This window comes from Hemitrygon akajei, chromosome 17 (genome assembly GCF_048418815.1).
Source record: "Hemitrygon akajei chromosome 17, sHemAka1.3, whole genome shotgun sequence".
In the NCBI taxonomy this organism is placed as follows: domain Eukaryota; kingdom Metazoa; phylum Chordata; class Chondrichthyes; order Myliobatiformes; family Dasyatidae; genus Hemitrygon; species Hemitrygon akajei.
Window position 1 is genome coordinate 59,875,722 of NC_133140.1, and position 19,872 is coordinate 59,895,593.

Consider the following 19,872-nt stretch of genomic DNA (forward strand, 5'->3'; position numbering starts at 1 on the left):
ATTATCCTGTTGTAGGAGCCATCCTCTTTTCATCTTCAGCTTTTTTTACTATATGATGCTTGCTTCCAGAATTTGCTGGTATTTAATTGAATTCATTCTCCCCTCTACCAGTGAAATGTTCCCCATGCCACGGGCTGCAACACAAGCCCAAAGCATGATCGATTCACCCCCGTGCTTAACCGTTGGAGAGGTGTTCTTTTCATGAAATTCTGCACCCTTTTTCCCCAAACATACCTTTGCTCATTGCAGCCAAAAAGTTCTATTTTAACTTCATCAGTCCACAGGACTTGTTTCCAAATTGCATCAGGCTTGTTCAGATTTTCCTTTGCAAACTTCTGACACTGAATTTTGTGAGGAAGCAGGAAAGGTTTTCTTCTGATGACTCTTCCATGAAGATCATATTTGGCAGGTGTCACTGCACAGTAGAACAGTGCATCACCACTCCAGAGTCTGCTAAATCTTCCTGAAGGTCTTTTGCAGTCAAACGGGGGTTTTGATTTGCCTTTCTAGCAATCCTATGAACAGTTCTCCTGGGAAGTTTTCTTGGTCTTCCAGACCTCAACTTGACCTCCACCATTCCTGTTAACTGCCATTTCTTAATTATATTATGAACTGAGGGAACGGCTACCTGAAAAGACTTTGCAATCTTACTGCCTTCTGCTCTGTGGGCATCATTTATTTTAATTTTCAGAGTGCCAGGCAGCTGCTTAGAGGAGCCCATGGCTGCTGATTGTTGGGACAAGGTTTGGGGAGTCAGGGTATTTATAAAGCTTTGAAATTTGCATTACCTGGCCTTTCCTAATGATGACTGAACAAGCCAGAGCTCTAACAAGCTATTTAAGGTCTGAGGCCTTGGTAAACGTTATCTGAGAGCTCAAATCTCTTGCGGTGTCCAAACTTTTGCATGGTGCTCCTTTCATTTTTTTTCACTCTAACATTGTACAAAACAAAGAATACACTAATCTTGCTTAAAATATTGAAAAGAATGTTTCCTCTTTAACTTTGAGTTTTGGAGATCAGTTCATCTTCTACTCACTTAATTATTCACAGTAACAGAAATTTTTACCAGGGATGTATATAGGTATATGCGCAAGAGCATAGGAATTACTCTTTTGGTAGACCTTGGGTGGAGATGATGAATTTCATTAATATTTTACTTCACAGAGAGTTGCTTCCTGTCGAGTAGTGGTACGTTTATTCCAGAGACACAGTATGGAGTTTTGGCAGGTGACTGTTTTGCAAAGGAGTACAGTTACAAGTCACATTTAACCAAAAGGAGTGGCAGAAAATGAGAGTTTTGGTTCAGCAAGTCTGCTGCACCATTCCATAATGGCTGATTTATTATTCATCTCAACCCCATTCTCTTGCCTTCTCCTCATAACCTTCGACACCAATATTATTGAAGAGCCTATAGTTACACTTTAAATATACCCAATGACTTGGCCTCCACAACCATCCATGGCAAATTCACCACCCTCTGCTTTCATAATGGATCCTCTGAAATGATAACACCGTGTAATTTGAAGATGCTGACCCTCTTCACCTCTGATGAGAACTAGCTCATGGACCTCTGGTTTCCTCCTGAGGTCAATAATCAGCCTCTTGGTCTTGCTGACGTTGTGAGATGTTGTTGTGGCACCACTCAGCCAGATTTTCAATCGTCTTCCTATATGCTGATTTGTCACCACCTTTGATCTGGCCTACAACAGTAGTAGTGCCAGAAAATTTAAGTATGTTATTAAAGCTATGCTTAGCCTGACAGTCATAAGTACAAAGCAAGTAGAGCAGGGGCTAAGCATACAGCCTTGTGCTGATGGAAATTGTGCAGGAGATGTTATTGCCAATATGAAGTGACTGGGGTCTGCACGTGAGGAAATCGAGGATCCAGTTGCACAAGGAGGTATTGAGTACAGGCAGTCCCCGGGTTACGAACGAGTTCCATTCCTGAGCCCGTCTTTAAGTCGAATTTGTACATAAGTCGGAACAGGGACATCCGGTATCACTTAGCGTCAGTGGGTCTAATGTTTCTCTTAGTATATAGTATATATTTTACCTTTCTATGCATATAAAACACTTAAGAAACGTGTGTATTTCAATAATTAAACCACTGCGTTGCTTAGTAATAATTGTAGCTTTCATTGGGGCAGGGCTTTTCACATACTCCATTATTCTCACTTTATCCTTTACCTGTACAGTACATAATCAAGAATGGACTGTAAAATGCCTATAGTGAATTATTTAAAAAATAGTGCAATGGAAAAGTTTAATTAGATCTGTTTTAGATATGCTGCAGTGTGGATAAAGAATGACTAATAGAAATAGTGGTATTTGGAGATGTTTGTGAGTATATACAGTTTGGTAGTTATTTTGAAATATTTAAAGCAAATTAAGTTTTCTCCCAATATTAGAATAAAGGTCTAATTTAATGTTAGATAAACTTAAATCAGTAGAACTTATTGTAATTAAAAGGTGATCTTTTAAAGATTAAAGAGTACCCATGTGTACTCTTGGGTCTCTGAGCCTGAACCACTTTTGAAAGACTTATTTATATTGTGATAATACAAATATTTAACTACATTCATTGTATTTTTGTACTCAAATGTAGTAACCTTGATCTTGTGCACACAGGATGTTAAATTATGTCAGGAATCCTTAGCCTGGTCTGTTCCAAAAGTTATAGCAAGAAAGGTGCTGATTTGTTTTCAGGTCCACAGAATGAAAATTGAAAGATCAAGTGTTTTGAAAGGTCAAATTATGTTGAACTTGAGTATTATTTAGATAGCTTATAAGTTGTATACGGCTTAGATTTTCTAAAGGGCTGTTGCATGGCTGCACTACTTCAACAATACTAATTTTTCTTTAAAATTACACTTACTTTTCTTTTAAAAAAACCTTACTAAGTACTCTAAATTTTCAAGTAAACACTGAGTTTAAAGGGTGCAAGAAATTACAAATACCCTGCTTCTAGCCACAAACCTATTACATGCTTGACTCTTGGTGTTCTAGACCCCAATGTTCACAATGATGTTGATCACAGCTTTAGGCTTTACTGGTTTCTTTAGTGTTGATTTTCTTCCCCACCACCACGAAACTGATCTGGGAGAGGGCAATCAGTAGTGTCTCCATCTGCTCAGGCAATTCATGGGATACAGGATGAAGAATGGAATATGTTTATACAAAAATTATTTTTATATGGGATACAAAAGCAGGGTCCTGGTCCAAAGTAAGGAAGGTCCAAGATGAATGGACGTCAGGTTGCACAGGAGCCAGAATGCATATAGAGATTCAGTTCACATTCTGCTCCGTCTTGATCACCTCTCTTCAGTCACCCCTTCCTTGTCTCTTAAGCCCCTTTTCATCACCTTTCTCTTCACTCCCCCACTGTCCAGCTGTTAATGTTTGCATTTTCCAACATCAAAGTTGGGCACTCTTCGCTATTGTTACCCTCTTTAGGGTCGCTCCCTAATTGCCCCCATTCTCCCAGTTATGCCAAAGTCTCTGATTTAGCCAAGGCCCACTGAACCCCTCTCGGATAACTCCGGGAGAATCTAGCTGCTCATCAATTCCTACTCATTTTCAGAAGACTGCAGCCTCCCGCTGCTCTGCAGGAAGGTTAGTGGTTCTCAGCACATTATTTAACAGCTCCTGCAGATGGATTCATATTGCAGGAGTGGAAGCATTTCAGCTGGTCATCACCATCACTCAATGACCCAGGCTTACAATGCTCTTTTTCAACTCAATGGGTTTCTGTCGGCTGCATTTTTTAAACCACTGAAGGTGACTGAATACAATGAGAGTGTAAAAACAGCCTGAGAGACACCTGAAACCTTCTGAACTGCAGATTTTACAATCCTTATTAAAACCATCTACAAGAAAAGATTCAGCAATACTTTCATCAAGAGAATTGGATTGGATAAAATTTCTCCATTGACAAACAAACCTTTCAGCTATTCTGTACCAGAAGTTTAGTATTAGTTTAACCAATTGAAACTAGCATGACTAAGAATTTAAGTCCTATATATAATTTTAAAACACCTCCTGTCTTATATTTAAAGTGAAAAAATGCTTTGGGAATTTTAAATAATTTTAAGTTTCCCATGTCAACATTGCAGTATATAACACCACACTTGCCCATAATAAATAGTTCATAGCCATTAGTACAAGTTTTATTTTCAGAATTTCCACCACCTGAATGCTTTCAGAACAATTCCATGCAAGTTCTATAAACCATTAGTCCCCAAAATGAATTGTTAAGAAGATGCAACACCACACTGGTTGCTCACCTAGATCAGATTTAACATCAATTCATTAATCCTTTTTGTACATTCATTATCTTCCCCAAACAAGTGATTTCACATTTCTAGAGTAAAATTGAAACACAAGCAATGAGAACTAGTAGTGCTGTGGAAGAATGCTTTTTAGTTATTCTATCATTAGTATTAGAGCTGATGAACATTCTGAGAATAGGACTTCAAAAAAAATGGCTCCAAATAAATTAAAACAAGTACATGAAATTTCTGCTAAAATGCCTTCTACGGAGACCTGATGGCTTTCAGCTCCGCAACTTGCACAAGCTTGTGCAAATATATATCAAAAGATGGAAACTGTTTAGCTGATCATTGGAGACTGCCCATTTGCATTCCAAGATGAAGTCCAGTCATGGGGTGATACAGCACACAGAAAACAGGCCTTTCAGTCCAACAGGTCTGCAATAATCAAGTCCCTGCTCCCACAATAATCCCATTTCATTCTCCCCACATTCCCATCAACTCTACTTGAATCTGCCACTTACAAACACTACAGTAATTTAGTAGCCAATTAATTTTTCCACATATTACGGACCAACTTAGTTTTAAACAGACATTCAATCTTTGGTTTCTCAGTTTTTATTTTATACAACTGTTTACATCAGATGCTGAAATTCACAATAGATGATTTAAGACTTTTATATACAAGTGTCTGATTTCATAACTTAAGAAAATTAATCAACTGTTAACATTATTAGAAGTTTACATTAATAAATCTGTCAGAAAAATATTGGATCTTAACTCACCTTGACTACCGAGATCTTTTATTTCCCCTTTTTAAAACATTTAATAACCAAATACTCCCAGTCCAGTGTTCCCAGATCCCAATCACAGATGTATACAGTCTCAGTTTCTAATTTAAAAAAAGGCCTACACCTGTGAAGTCCCTTCTGCTCTTTGGCTATCTACATCAGGCGTGGCTGGCTTAACCTCTTCTGTTCCAGCACTCAACACAGCAGAAGAAACTGGAGAATATTGTTCACTCAAAGTCTCAGTTTTTGTTTCCAGTCCGGAACTGTGCAAAGTGGTTTCTACTGACAGGATATGTTCCAGTTCATCATCCAGACTGTTCTTGGGCGGAATTATAATTTCTTTCTTGGGGAGGATAAAATCAAGTAGTTCTAGTATAACGCCTTTATTAATGGAACCAATGGAGCCATATTTATGAATCTGAGTGAGAGGAACACCTGCCCAAAAACAAAAGGAAATTAAGTTACGTAACATGAAAGATACACATTTGTCAATGTGGTAAGATTGTGATTCAAGTAGACTGATATTATTGACAATGAACATAAATGGAAATATTATACATTTATGAGAGTGATCTCTGCTGTGTTGCACAGAACAAGCAGCAGCAGCAAAAGGAGAGAATGAAAAACCAAAAGACCCAAATCAGCAACCACAGCCAATGCTTACGCTTGTCAACACTGCATCAGCATATGTGGATGCTGGTTTGGCCTCTACAGCCACCTGAACACCCACCAACAGACAACCCCTCAGGAGAACATCAAACTCCACTCAAGTGATCGGACTACTACATACCAAGTATCTGTGCTAGTTGTGCTGGTGGAAAAAGCACTTGTAAACATCGATTCAAGTAGGGAACCAGATCTTCGGTGAATGTAACACAGAACTGGACAAACAGTTCCTGCTCTTTCACACTGAAAGCGGTTTCCTCAGCTCGGTGAAAAGCAAGAATTAGCTTTGTAACCTATACAAAAAAAAGAATTAGAAGACATTTTTTTTTGGCCAGCTACTCACACTTAACATGATAAGGCAATTGTTTCCTCCGGATAGATTGATCACTGTTATTACGAACAGAGTATATCACACAGCATAAGTATGCATTTCCTTCTCCCCACTACACCAAAGTGTTTTGAAGGTCACTATTACAGTACAATATGCTGACCCGAAGGAACTCATTCCCAAGGATCAAGTCATCCTACAATTACTACCCTGAAGGACATTTTGGAATCATTTTTGGTAACAAAATGCTGGCATTTCCAGTAATTCCCATATTCCAAACCAAATAAAACACGTGGGATTATTCTACCAGAGCAGCACAAGATGCTGGAGGATCTCAGCAGGTCAGGCAGTGTCTATGGAAATGAATAAGCAGTCAACGTTTTGGGCTGAGACCCTTCATCAGGACTGGAAAGGAAGGGGGAAGATGCCAGAATGAAAAGTTGTGGGGATGGGAAGGAGGATTGCTAAAAGGTGACAGGTGAAGCCAGGTGGGTGGAAAGGTAAAAGGCTAGAAAAGAAAGAATCTGATTGGCAAAGAGGAGGGGATCCCAATGGAAGTGACAGGCAGGTGAGAAGAGGCTAGAGTGGGCAACAGAAGAAGGGAAGAAATGTTTTATTTACCAGAAGGAGATATCGATATTCATGCCAACAGATTGGACACTACCCAGACAGAATACAACGTGTTGCTCCTTCACCCTGAGGGTGGCCTCATTTTGGCATGCGAGGAGGCCATGGGGTGATATGTCAGAACAGGAATGGGAATGGGAATGAAAATGTTTGGCCTCTGGGAAATTCTGCTTTTGGCAGAGAGAGTGGAGGTGCTCAATGAAGCAGTCCCCCAATTTACGACGGGTCTCACCAATGTAGATGAGGTCGTTTCAAGAGCACTGGACACAAAAAGCGACCCAGCAGATTTGCAGTTCTGCAGGTGAATTGTTGCCTGGAAAGGAAGGGCACATCCTGGGAACAGATGCAATGGAGACAGAGGAACTGAAAAAAAGGATTAGCATTTTTACAGGAGACAAAGTGGGAAGAGGAGAGTCAAGATAACTGTGGCAGTCAGTAAGTTTATAAAAGATGTTGGTCAACAGTTTATCTCCAGCAATGGAGACAGAGAGATCGAGAAAGGGGAGAAAGATGACAGAAATGGACCAAGTGATTTTAAGAGCAGGGTGGAAGCTGGAGGCAAAGTTGATGAAAATGATGAACTCAGCATGGGTGCATGAAGCAGTACCATGTAGTTATCAATGTAGTGGAGGAAGAATTGGGGAGTATTACTGGGGTAAGCTTGCAATATGGATCGTTCTACATAGCCAACAGAAAGGCAGGAATAGCTGGGGCCCATGCAAGTGCCCATGGCAACCCCCGAGTTTGGAGAAGTGAGAGGAGCTGCCAGATGGAGGAAGGTGGTGATAGAGGGGAACTGGTTGGATCACCGTCAGAATAATTCTTACAGAATAGATTGTCAGTGAAAATTTAATGGCAATGTTAGAAATGATAAAATAGGTAAGAGTCGAGAATTGGATCAGGTAAAAATTTAAGTAAATATGAAACACAATACACTCAGTGACCACTTTATTAAGTACATCTGCTTGTTAATGCAAATATCTAATTAGCCAATCATGTGGCAGCAATTTAATGCATTAAAGCATGCAGCTATGGTCAGGAGGTTCAGTTGTTATTCAGACCAAACATCAGAATGGGGAAAAAATGTTATCTGAGTAACTTTGACTGTGGAATGACTGTTGGTGCCAGACAGGATGGTTTTGTATCTCAGAAATTGCTGATCTCCTGGGATTTTCACACATGCCAGTCAATTAAAGTTTACAGAGAAAGGTGTGAAAAGCACAAAAAATATCCAGTGAGTGGCAGCTCTGTGGGTAAAAATACCTTGTTAATAAGAGATGTCAGAGGAAAATGTCCAGATTGGTTCAAGCTGAGAGGAAAGTGACAGTAACTCAAAGAACTGCACACTATCACAGTGAGTGCAGAAGAACATCTCTGAATGCATAACACGTTGAATTGAAGTGGATGGGCTACAGCAAGCAAAAGACCACAAGTATACCCTCAATGGCCAGTTTATTAGGTATCTTCTGAGGACATATTAAAAGATAATGAAAGGAAGCAAACTGTTTAGCTGATCCTAAAAGAAAGTCATACCTGAAAGCTCTAGCAGAGAATTGAAAGTTCTCCTAAGTGTACAGAACTCCTACCAAATGTGCGCTGCAGTGAAAAGGGTTTGAATGTTATTAAAAATCAGATACTTGTATGTGGCCATGTCAAGTGGTGAATTTGAATATAGATTCTACATTAGAGATATCCAGGGAAGAAATTTTGAATAATAATGAAACTTCTCAGATAAGTTCCAAAAGCTCAGTGGAAACATTATTTTACTTATTTTAAAAAGAAAACAAATTTGCTCCTGCTCAGGTTCCATCATTAGGCAAAAATAACGATTTAGGCAGTCGAGTTACCACCAAATTTTCTGGAAAGTTTTGTCATTGCCCAAGACTTTGCTGTTTATATTCCAAAATATCCTGAACTAAATCTTGCTCATACATCCCCAATCACATATTTAGTTCTCTTTCTTCAACTACCAGGCTCAAAATTCCAGAATTTTCCTCATCTAGTCTGTCCTCTTCTTATTTGCCATCTCTCTGAACCAAATTTTGAATCATCCCAGTACCGTCACTCTTTGATTTGGATATTTGATAATGGTATTTTTGATTTTTGCCCCAGAACAACGATGCACAATAGGATTTGATAATTTTATATACAAGGAAAAACAAGTTTACATTCAAACTTGAGAGACAAAAGAGATGGCCAATGAGAAGAGTAAACTACGACTTTAATTAAACTAAATTGCAACAGAACATTTGTGTCCCTAAGCTTATTCATCAGCACCTTATCTAAAGATATTTTTGTCTTAGCATTTGTCTAACTTTCTTGCAGTAGCAATGGAAATACCTTCACAAGAGCATCTTCCAAGCACATTGCTACTTCCTGTGCAAGTGCCAGCGGACAGCAGAGTCGAAGGTCATTAAAAGCCGCCAAATTGTTATTTAGAAAACATGCCAGTGGAGGGAAATCTAGAAGTACCATTGGAGGCTGCAGAGTTCCAGGTTGCTCAGTTGGCAGAGTCATAGGGATGGTACTCCCCAACATTGATGGGGGAGAAATTAAGGTATACAAATTCATGTCTTCTTGAAACTTCTCCACAGCCTCTTGAACTGCTTTCTCAAAAGTATTCATAGCAACTTTCTGAAACATAGGGGCAAGCTGCCCACGAAAATCTGCTCCAACCCGACTGAAAGAAAGTCCAAAATACATACATTGGCCTAGCAATGAATCTAAGCGGCTACCAACTCCTTTCTGAAGGTCCAATTCCAGGGCTCCTAGGAACTCAGAAACCTTTTGCACTACCCAGCCATGGAAAATGGCACTTTCATTCACAGTCTGATTGCTGGAAATTAGCAATGGATCTTCATCTGAGAAAATGGCACGATACTGAGTGATGATGTCAAACAGATGAACTCGGCAAGCTTCAATTGTCTTAGTTATGTGGAAATAAGGATCATTATCTGATATGGAACCAAGCATGGATTTCAACCAGGCATCTCGTGCTTGAAGAAACTTTATTCTTAATTCTGCTTCAGTGAAAACATCCATTCTCCTCAAATAGCCTATGACCCGGAGGCAAGCTGGCAGTTGGATATTGGTGCGTAGCTGCTGGATGAGCTGGTTTAACATCAACTGTGCGGAGGAACGGACTTCATTCACTATTCCCTGTGAAACAAATGTCATTTAAAAATTTTTGAACAGTCCATTTTAAAAAAAAGCTTATTTATATTAGCTTATTTGAAACAATAATCAAGATGAGCAGAAAAGACTCAAATACTCAAGAGTTGTAAAAAAAAAAAACCCTCTAACTTCCCAAGGATTAGTTGAGCACTACAGTGGCACATTGGATCCCGGATCCTGTGAGAAATTACCTCCAGGTGCTTTGGTTTCCTCCCACATCCCAGAGATGTGTGGGATGGTAGGTTAATTGATTATTGCGAACTGCCACTATGTTAGTGGGTGAGCATAGAATCTGGGGGAACTGTTGGGAATACGCAGAGAATAACAGAGGATTCGTGTAGAAGTGGGGTAAATAAAAAGTTGACAGTTGGGAAAGACGCAGTAGGCTAAAGGATTTGTTTAAGCGTTGTGTGGTTTTGTGACTCTTTAAAAAGCTATATTCCAAATAGTTGTTAGGTTGTGTTGCACACACGCACTTTTTCCAAATAAGCTTACTTTCACTTTGTCTTAACTACTCAATTGCATCTATTTCAAGTCTCATTAAGCAATTCTAAAACCCCACAGGTTAGTACCTGTATGACGGGTATAGAAGAGTATTTTTTCTCCAATCTCTTCACGTAGGAGGCCAACTCAAGAGCCTCCTCGTAGTAGCAGTTCCTAACGCAGGTATCCATGAGTTGTGGTATCTCCAGGATTTCGAGGATCTCAGTGTGGCGATTAAGCGTCAGACTGTTCATCCTTCTGCTGGCGCCGGTTTCCTCTGTCTCCTTGATGAACTGCTTGCATTTCTCGCTCAGCGCAGGCAGCTTGTCCAGGACAGAGGAGACGTGTTTTTCCACCAGTCCGAAGTCCCGGTAGATCTCCTTGGTGCATTCTGCCGTTTTGATGAAGGTTTTATAATTGCAAAAGGCCAATTCTTGAGTCTGCTGAAGGATCTGGGCCCGCTCCTCCGCCAGCCGCTCGGGTTCGCGGTTCAGCTTGTCCACTCCGTACGAGCTGAGCTCGGACAGGTACAACGTGAAATCGGGGTTCTCTCTCCAATTCTCCGGGAAAGAGTCCCTGAAAATAGAAGCAAGAATACTCTCATCTTCCACGTCAATCCCAAGCGCAGCCATCTTGCTGGCCGGCATGACTTCCGGTTTCAATAACGTAACTTTATCAACAGCCACCCAGACAGCAGGAGCCGAATTTCCGGTTGCTAGGCAACGGCAATATCGCCCAGTTCAGAAACCTTCACAGCTTCCAAAAGCTGTTGATATTTAGGCTTAGAGGACTTGCTAAGCTACTTCACGGAGGTTTGAGAAACACCGACAAAGAACTTTATAGCAAATTGTGTTTAAAAAAAATCCGTTTAGTTTAGTAATATGTAGTAATTAATGTTCAACTGGCGCACATGAAGATGATAAACATTATTATCATATACAAGTATACCAGTACCCTGCAAAGGATTTCCATGCATTGCTTTGGTCAACGCAATGAGAATATTCACATTTACAGGTAATTCTGAATATCATTAAGCTTTTAATGTTGGGGCAGAGGAATATACATCGTTTTATTTATTAAGAATCATTAGTAATCATATACAAGACTAGCTTTCGGTCTGTTTCAGCTGAATCTAATATTAACACTGTAAGAGTCTCCAGTTTGTTTTTAGAAACATTATGTAATGAGTGGCAATTGAAATTACAGGTGTGGCTGTATCAGTTAAATAACTATCCGTTAGCTTGTCGGCTGCCTTGAACAGACTTCATTCAGTTGACATAATATTCAATTTAATATAATTGATCCTTAAAACTAACTATAGCACTTACACAGATTACTTTTGAAGTGAAGTACAACAAAGAAAATGAAATCCTTCGGGTATAATGAAGTATAAAGGGAGAAATCAGTTGGCATGTCATAAATCTGTTCAATACGTACTGTGTTGGAACTAGACCTTTACTGATAGTAGCAGAATGTTACAATATATAATGGAAAGAATCATAAAAGTAGTTCTAATATAACACCAGAGTTAAATGATAAGGTACAATAATATAAAGATGAAAGAAAACAGAAACAGGAGGAGACTAGCTGGCCCACTATTGCCGTGGCTGATTTTCCCGGGACTCAGTTCCTCTTCTGTGCTAGTTCCATGTGTCTTTCAATACTCCAAACATTCAAAAAAGCACAGTATATTTATTTATCTCTTTTTTACCTACATTAATCTAGCCCTCACAATCCTTTGAGCTGGGGAATTTCAGAAATTCACACCTTTTGTGCCCTTGAACTTCAGTTTTAATGCTTCCCAATCATTAACTGTGTCCCCTCATTTGAGACGCTCCAACTAATAGAAACATCTCAGCATCTATCATGTCAATGCCCCTGATGATCTTATATCTTTATGCCTGATTATTCTCTTTGGAATGTATATCTACTGTATTTTTTAACAAAGTAGGATTTAATAGGACACCATTCTCTAATGACAGTAGCCTTCTGAATTGTTTCCAATGTTAAGGGGACCAAAGTTGCACCAACTGGGTCAAGTGTGTCCTCATGAACGCTCTGTTCTATTTTTAAACTTTATTCCTTCAAGCAATAAAGGTCAATATTTGTTGCTTTCTTTATGAATTGTTGTCTGTTTGCTAAAATTTTGTGCTTTATACATATGAACACCTTAAACCTATATGGCAGGAGAAAGGAGTTGAGAGGGAAAATAAATTAGCCTTGATTGAATTGCAGAACAGACTCAATGGGCCCAATGGCCTAGTTCTGCTCCAAGTATTATGGTCTTATGATCTTATAATTCATCTGTAACACCTCTTTATTTAGATAATATTGTCTGCCTTTTGACTCATTTAAGTGAAGCGCGCAATTGTATATTTTCCCTCATGTTCTCCTATCGATTCTCGACTTGAGCAACTCTGATCTGCTCCTTCTCCAGCTCCTTAATATAAGTAACGGTATATAACTAAATGCTAAGAAATGCTCTTTGAGTCATTCCACAGGTTACATCTTTCCAGTCTGAAAAACAACTGCTTATTCCAATTCTCCATGTGATAGCATGCTAACACATCCCCCCCAATACCATAAACCCTTAACTTGTGCATATGGCTTTTATATGACATTTTGTGAAATATCTTCTGCAAATCCAAATACACTACATTTACAAGTTGCCGGTTTATTGACTATTTCTTATTATCCTAAAAAAAACCTGAGCAAGTTTGTCAAACATTATTTTTCTTTCATGAACTTACGTTGACTTGGTTTGATTGCATTAAATTGTGGGCCTGAGGCATTTACTGTCCTCTTTATATGAAATTCAACTATGTTGATCCCTAAACAATCCTTAATTTAAATATCTCTTTTTAATCCTATGCCTTTACATGTGACCAAATCTAAAATAGCCTATAACATTGCTTTCACAAACAATTGTGACACGCTCCACAAATTCTTCTTTTAATGACACCCTTGCCAGTTTCATTAGTCCAGTCAATATTCTTACTTGCCTTTGGTATTTCCTCATTTATTGTTTATTCTATTGGAGACAGCATTTTGGGTGCCTATGGAACACTCTCCTGTATGTTTCTTTTCCTCCTTCTAGCATCCAAATTAATTTACATCATAATCCAATAAATGCATTCCACAAGAAACTGTAGATGTGAAAACTAGAGCAAAGAACAAACATTTGAAGGAACTGCTGCGGGGTCTTGACCCTAAATGTCCACTATCCCTTTGCCTCCACAAATGCTGCTTGACACCCCCCCCAGAATTTTTCCAGCAGTTTGTTTTTTTTAAATGCATATGTCTCTTCACCACTACCCTAATTAAAAATACCCTTTTCCCTTTTGACTATTTTGGAACACCTGGTGTTATAATTTCCTATTCCTGGTTACCCTGCAAACATGTCTCTGTAGTAATGATTAATAAATATTCATTTTTATCTATTTGTGTCATTATAAATGTTATACATATTCAGTTTGATTTTTTACAAATCTTACTCTGAAATTCAATCTCTGCCACATAATTTTGATGTTTTCTGCCCCTTCCTGATAAAGTTTGATTTTTTTAATTCATTCCGTCACTATCCTGAGCTATTGTTCTCTCAGTTATTTTGATTTACTGAACATCATATTACTGGAGTCCTTTCCCTCCTCTAATTACATTCAAACATTATCTTATTTACCTGCTGCCAATCTGTATTTGGCTCTGGATTTAGCCTAGAGGTTCTATCCCTTGTCACTCCTTTTTTATTTTGTAATTAGCTGCTCACAATTCCTCAGCAAAACCTCCTACCTATCTGGTAAGTGCCTGCATGGACCACAACAACTGGATCATTGTGCTACCACTGCAAGCTTTTATGCAGCACACAGCAACTGTCCTCAATCCTGGCACAGGACAGGCAATAAAGACTGACGAAGGGTCTCGGCCCGAAACGTCGACGGTACTTCTTCCTATAGATGCTGCCTGGCCTGCTGCGTTCCGCCAGCATTTTGTGTGTGTTGCTTGAATTTCCAGCATCTGCAGATTTCCTCGTGTTTGTGAGGCAATAAAGCTTCTGTCTTTGCTGCAGAAACGGTGTCTGTTGTCCTTTTATGTTTGATGACTACAATGTTTCTCTTATTCCCCCAACCCCCACACCACCATACAAGGGTGCTATGCATTGTTTGCATATCTAACCCCCCCCCCCCCACCGGCGGTCCCTACCCATATCCAAACAGAACCCATATCTATTAGAAGAAGGGTGGCTGACTCCTCCAGAGCTATCCTCTATGTTCCATTGTCTGCTTCATTAGCGGTAACACCAGCTGTCCCTGATCGCATTTGAAGTTATTTATCTAAGGATAAGTCATTTGCCTTCTGGAACAGTGTGTCCCTCTTTCTGATGTATCATAGTGCATGAAGCACCATCTCCAGTTTATTAGCTCTGAGAGTGTGTCAAGCAACCAGGAACAGAATGCAACAACTTACACATCTCCTAGCACATTGTGAATCATACTCACTTCCAGCAATGGGCTTTGATCACTCACCCAACTGCCTTTGTCCAGCTCCTTGCACCCATTTGACCTCTTGGTCCCAGGTAAAGTGGAATTAAAATGTGTGGCTTCATGCTCCTTCTACTGATTTGGTGTCTCAATGGAGTCGGAGTTAGAGTTAGAGCTTTATTGTCATTGCTGAGGACAGAGATTGCAGAGTTACTCCATTCAGTGCAAATAAGCCTACTGGCAATTCAATTACTACAAACCCAATGACCGAATCTAAAATAACTTCTGAGTTATTTATTAACAATGTCCTATTCTTTATACTCACCCAGCCCCTCACTCTTTGGTCAAGGTAGGAATAAGACTTTTATGGCAAGATTTGAAAGTCATAAAGGGGGTGATGAATTGATTCCATATCATTATATTCAAAGCCAGTCAGGACCAGTTTAAATATTTCAAGAACACGGTTAATGTTTGTCTTGCAGGGGAGGCAACAAGTGGAGGCAGAGAATTTTCTAAAGATGCTAGGAGAATTTTCAATAAATGTATCATTGAGGAAGCTACTCTCCTGAAAAAATGTTTAAAATTAATGATACAAGGCTCTTTTAAAAATGTCTTCAAGCACTTTAATTTCAGATTAGAACACTTCAAAACAATGAGGGATACAACTCCTTGGAATGCCATTGGTGGATATAAATTCAAACCTCTCCAATTCTACCACACAGAAGACTCAACAATCTAAAGGTGTATTTAAAGGCCAATTGTTCAGTGAAGTGGCAATCTAACAAGAGGGCTTGAAGGTTCTTCCAAAGTTGTATAATTTTTATCCACTTTCATCAAATGTTATCATGTGAGGAATAACCTAGACAAAAAGCCTTATTCATGCATGGAACAGACTTAATATCTGCAGTTCATACAGAAACTTGTCATTAGAATGTGAAGCAGCAAAGGTAAAGGTACGATATTAAGTCAGTTATAGATTACATCTGTGGTTATGAGGATGAAATAACCTAGCAGATAATGAATTGTATTTGAAGGAAATTATGGCCGAGTGTTTTCAAGTCTCCCATGGGTTTATGACTTAGAAAAAGCACCAAGACATTGTTGTTGCCAAATGGTTAAATTTAATGACATAGACAAGGATGATATGGAGAAAGTACTGGAAAAAACACAACAGAATTCACAAAACATCTTGAAAATAGTTCATATGAAAAGGCCTTTCAAGGCATTCTTCTAAATTGAAAAGGAAACTGACATTTACACTGTTGTATACTTCCATTAAGGTATGTAGCATTAGATGTGGAAATAATGGAAGATAACGATATGCTACAAAGAGCATTAGGAGATGAAAACAACACACATAAAATGCTGGAGGAACTCAGAAGGCCAAGCAGCATCCATGGAAAAGAATAAACAGTCTATGTTCCAGGCTGAGACCTGAAACGTCAACTGTTTACTGTTTTCCATAGATGCTGCCTGGCCTGCTGAGTTCCTCCAGCATTTTGTGTGTGTTGCTTAGATTTCCAGCATCTGCAGATTTTCTCATATTAGGAGATGAAAGACAGCTTTTCAGCTATTGGCTTTTCTTTTAACTTCATTCATCAGGCACCCAGAAACAGAGGAAGACCCTCACCTACAATGTCATCAATTCCATCAAGCTCAGATACACCATCACTAATATCAAAACATCTGTGACAACTCGTTTTTCACTTCTCCTGCTACCACTTTGACCTACAAAGTCATCACTACTACTTACTTATAAGATATGAATTAGAAGTTTACTACCAGGCTCCTTGAATGCACCCCATTATTCAGAAAGATTGTGGCTGATGTCAGAGAATTTTTAAAATAAAGCTCAATACCAGACTTCAAGTGGCAAATCTTTTGTTTTAGCATGATATCACGGAGAGCCCACATGTGTGGAACTCTACAGTACAAGGAAAAAGCTTGTCTTAATATCTTATTAATAAGTCTGTGAAACCTTAGCAGAATAAAGGAGTTAGTTCACAATGGCTTTTTTAAAAACATGATTTGTGGCTCATCTATCTGCACTCATCTCATTTGTGCAGCTGTGTTATTGTTATAAGGAGAAGTAGTGTTTTGTACAATATTCTTAATTGGGAACCATAGGAAGTTCTCAAGGACACAAAGCTTTAGCAATAGACACAGTTCTTTTAATCCTATATTTAAACTTTTCTTCCACAGCTGATCAGCAACCTTAACTCCAGTTCCCACACACCCACTCACAGTAATTGTTCACCCCATTGCTTTTCAAAAATCTGTCTCTGAAGTTTCTGCTTTCACTGGTCTTTAAGGAAGAGAGTTCCCAGGACTCAGAGTGTTGTGAGAGATTTTTTAAAAAACACCTTGTTTCTGTCTTAAATAGTCCCTAGATTATTAATGGTAGTTCTGGATCCTCCTACAAGAGGAAAGGTCAATACCCTTCAGGATCTTACTCTGGATGGGTACTCTGAAGGGCAATATTATGTACTTTTTATTAATTTAAGATTTAATTATGAATAAAACTATATTTTATTATTTCAGCTACTTATGTTGGTATATTTTAGACCATAAGATATAGGAGAAGTAGGCCATTCAGCTGATTGAGTCTGCTCCACCATTCAATCATAAGCTGATCCAATTCTTCCAGTCATCCCCACTCTTCTGCCTTCTCCCCATACCCCTTGATGCCCTGGCTAATCAAGAACCTATCCATCTCTGCCTCAAATGCACCCAATGACTTGGCCTCCACCGCTGCTTGTGGCAACAAATTCCACAGATTTACCACCCTCCGACTAAAGTAATTTCTCCACATTTCTGTTCTAACTGGATGTCCTTCAATCCTGAAGTCATGCCCTCTTGTCCTCGACTCCCCTACCATGGGAAATAACTTTGCCATATCTAATCTGTTCAGACCTTTTAACATTTGGAATGTTTCTATGACTCCCCCCCCTCCCCCCCACATTCTCCTGAACACCAGTGAATGCAACCCTTTCATTCCCGGAATCATTCTCGTGAATTTTCTCTAAACCCTCTCTTATGTCAGTATATCCTTTCTAAAATAAGGAGCCCAAAACTGCACACAATACTCCAAATGTGGTCTCACGAGTGCCTTACAGAGCCTCAACATCAGATCCCTGCTCTTATATTCTCTACCTCTAGAAATGAATACCAACATTGCATTTGCCGCCTTCACCACCGACTCATCCTGGAGGTTAACCTTTAGGGTATCCTGCACAAGGACTCCCAAGTTCCTTTGCATCTCTGCATTTTGAATTCTCTCTCCATCTAAATAATAGTCTGCCCGTTTATTTCTTCCACCAAGTGCATGACCATACACTTTCCAACATTGCATTTTATTTGCCACTTTTTTGCCCATTCCCTTAAACTATCTAAGTCTCTCTGCAAGCTCTCTGTTTCCTCAACACTACCCGCTCCTCCACCTATCTTTGTACCATTGGCAAATTTAGCCACAAATTCATCAATCCCATAGTCCAAATCATTGACATACATTGTAAAAAGCAGCAGTGCCAACACTGACCCCTGTGGAACTCCATTGGTAACCATCAGCCAGCCAGAATAGGATCCCTTTATTCCCACTCTCTGTTTTCTGCTGATCAGTAAATGCTCCACCCATGCTAGTAACTCCCCTGTAATTCCACGGGCTCTTACCTTACTAAGCAGCCTCATGTGCGGCACCTTGTCAAAGGCCTTCTGAAAATCCAAATACACCGCATCTATTATATCTCCTTTGTCTACCCTGCTTGTAATTTTCTCAAAAAATTGCAGTAGGTTAGTCAAGCAGGATTTTCCCTTCAGGAAACAATGCTGGCTTTGGCCTGTCTTGTCATATGCCTCCAGGTATTCCGTAATCTCATCCCTAACAATTGATTCCAACAACTTCCCAACCACTGATGTCAGGCTAACAGGTATATATTTTCCTTTCTGCTGCCTCCCACGCTTCTTAAATAGCAGAGTAACATTTGCAATTTTCCAGTTATCCGGTATATCAATCAATTCTTGAAAGATCATTGCTAATGCCTCTGCAATCTCTCCATATTTTTAAGTGTCTTATGTTTACATGACCATAATTCCTTACTTCTGTAATCCAGTCAGAGTTTTTACAATGAAGCTAATGCAGTATTTTCCTGTGACATAGTTACTTTGAAAAACAAAGAATACGGAAAGCCAAGAAGGTTTTCTGAATTGTAAAAATTTACATAACACAGCATCTCCCCAGAGCATAATCCTTGTATAAATCAGGAAATACCTTTACCTGAGAGAGCAGGTGTATATGTTTTACCATCTTACCTGAAAAACACAGCTTCTTCCACTGTGCTGATTTATTTCTGCACTGTTAGCTGCAGTTATACACTCAGTGGCTACGTCATTAGATACCTGCTGTACCTTCATGGTCCTCTGTTGCCTTAGCACATCTACCTCAAGGATTGACATCTTGTGCTTTCAGAGATGCTCTTCTGCACATTAAGTTACAACGTGTGGATATTTAAGTTACTGTCACCTTCCTGTCAGCTTGAACCAGTTTGATCATTCTCCTCTAACCTCTCTCCTTAACAAGGTATTTTTTGTCCACATTCACTTGATGTTTTTGGTTTTTCGCACAATTCTCTGTAAATTCTGGAGAGCTGTGTGTGAAAACCTCAGGAGATCAGTAGTTTCTGAGATTCTCAAACCACCAGATCTGGCATCCATAAATCATTCTATGGTCAAAGTCACTTAGATCATATTTCTTCCCCATTCTGATGTTTGGGTTGAACAACAACAATCTCTTGATCATGTGTGCATGCCTTTATGCTGCCACGTGATTGGCTGATTAAATATTTGCATTAATGAGCAGTGTACAGGTGTATTTAATAAAGTGGCCATTGAGTGCCCACTGTTGAGCAAATCTAAATGGAGCATTGTTGCAGGGAAGCAGTATTGATCAGCAAGAACCCCTGCCACTCAGACTATGCTCTCTTCTCACTGCTGCCATCAGGAAGAAGGTACACGAGTGTCAGGACCCACACCACCTGGTTCAGGAACAGTTATTACCCCTC

General features: G+C 39.4%; 1 protein-coding gene across 1 annotated transcript; it reads right to left on the bottom strand.

Moving 5' to 3' along the window:
- Window positions 1-4,152: 4,152 nt before the first annotated feature.
- Window positions 4,153-10,987, bottom strand: cog8 (component of oligomeric golgi complex 8). Its single transcript, XM_073070252.1, has 4 exons — window positions 10,427-10,987; window positions 9,021-9,839; window positions 5,850-6,018; window positions 4,153-5,494 (listed from the first exon to the last, which is right to left on the bottom strand). The coding sequence occupies exons 1-4, from the start codon at window positions 10,982-10,984 to the stop codon at window positions 5,178-5,180; spliced, it is 1,863 nt and encodes a 620-aa protein (XP_072926353.1). The 5' UTR covers window positions 10,985-10,987; the 3' UTR covers window positions 4,153-5,177.
- Between the last annotated feature and the right edge of the window lie 8,885 nt (window positions 10,988-19,872).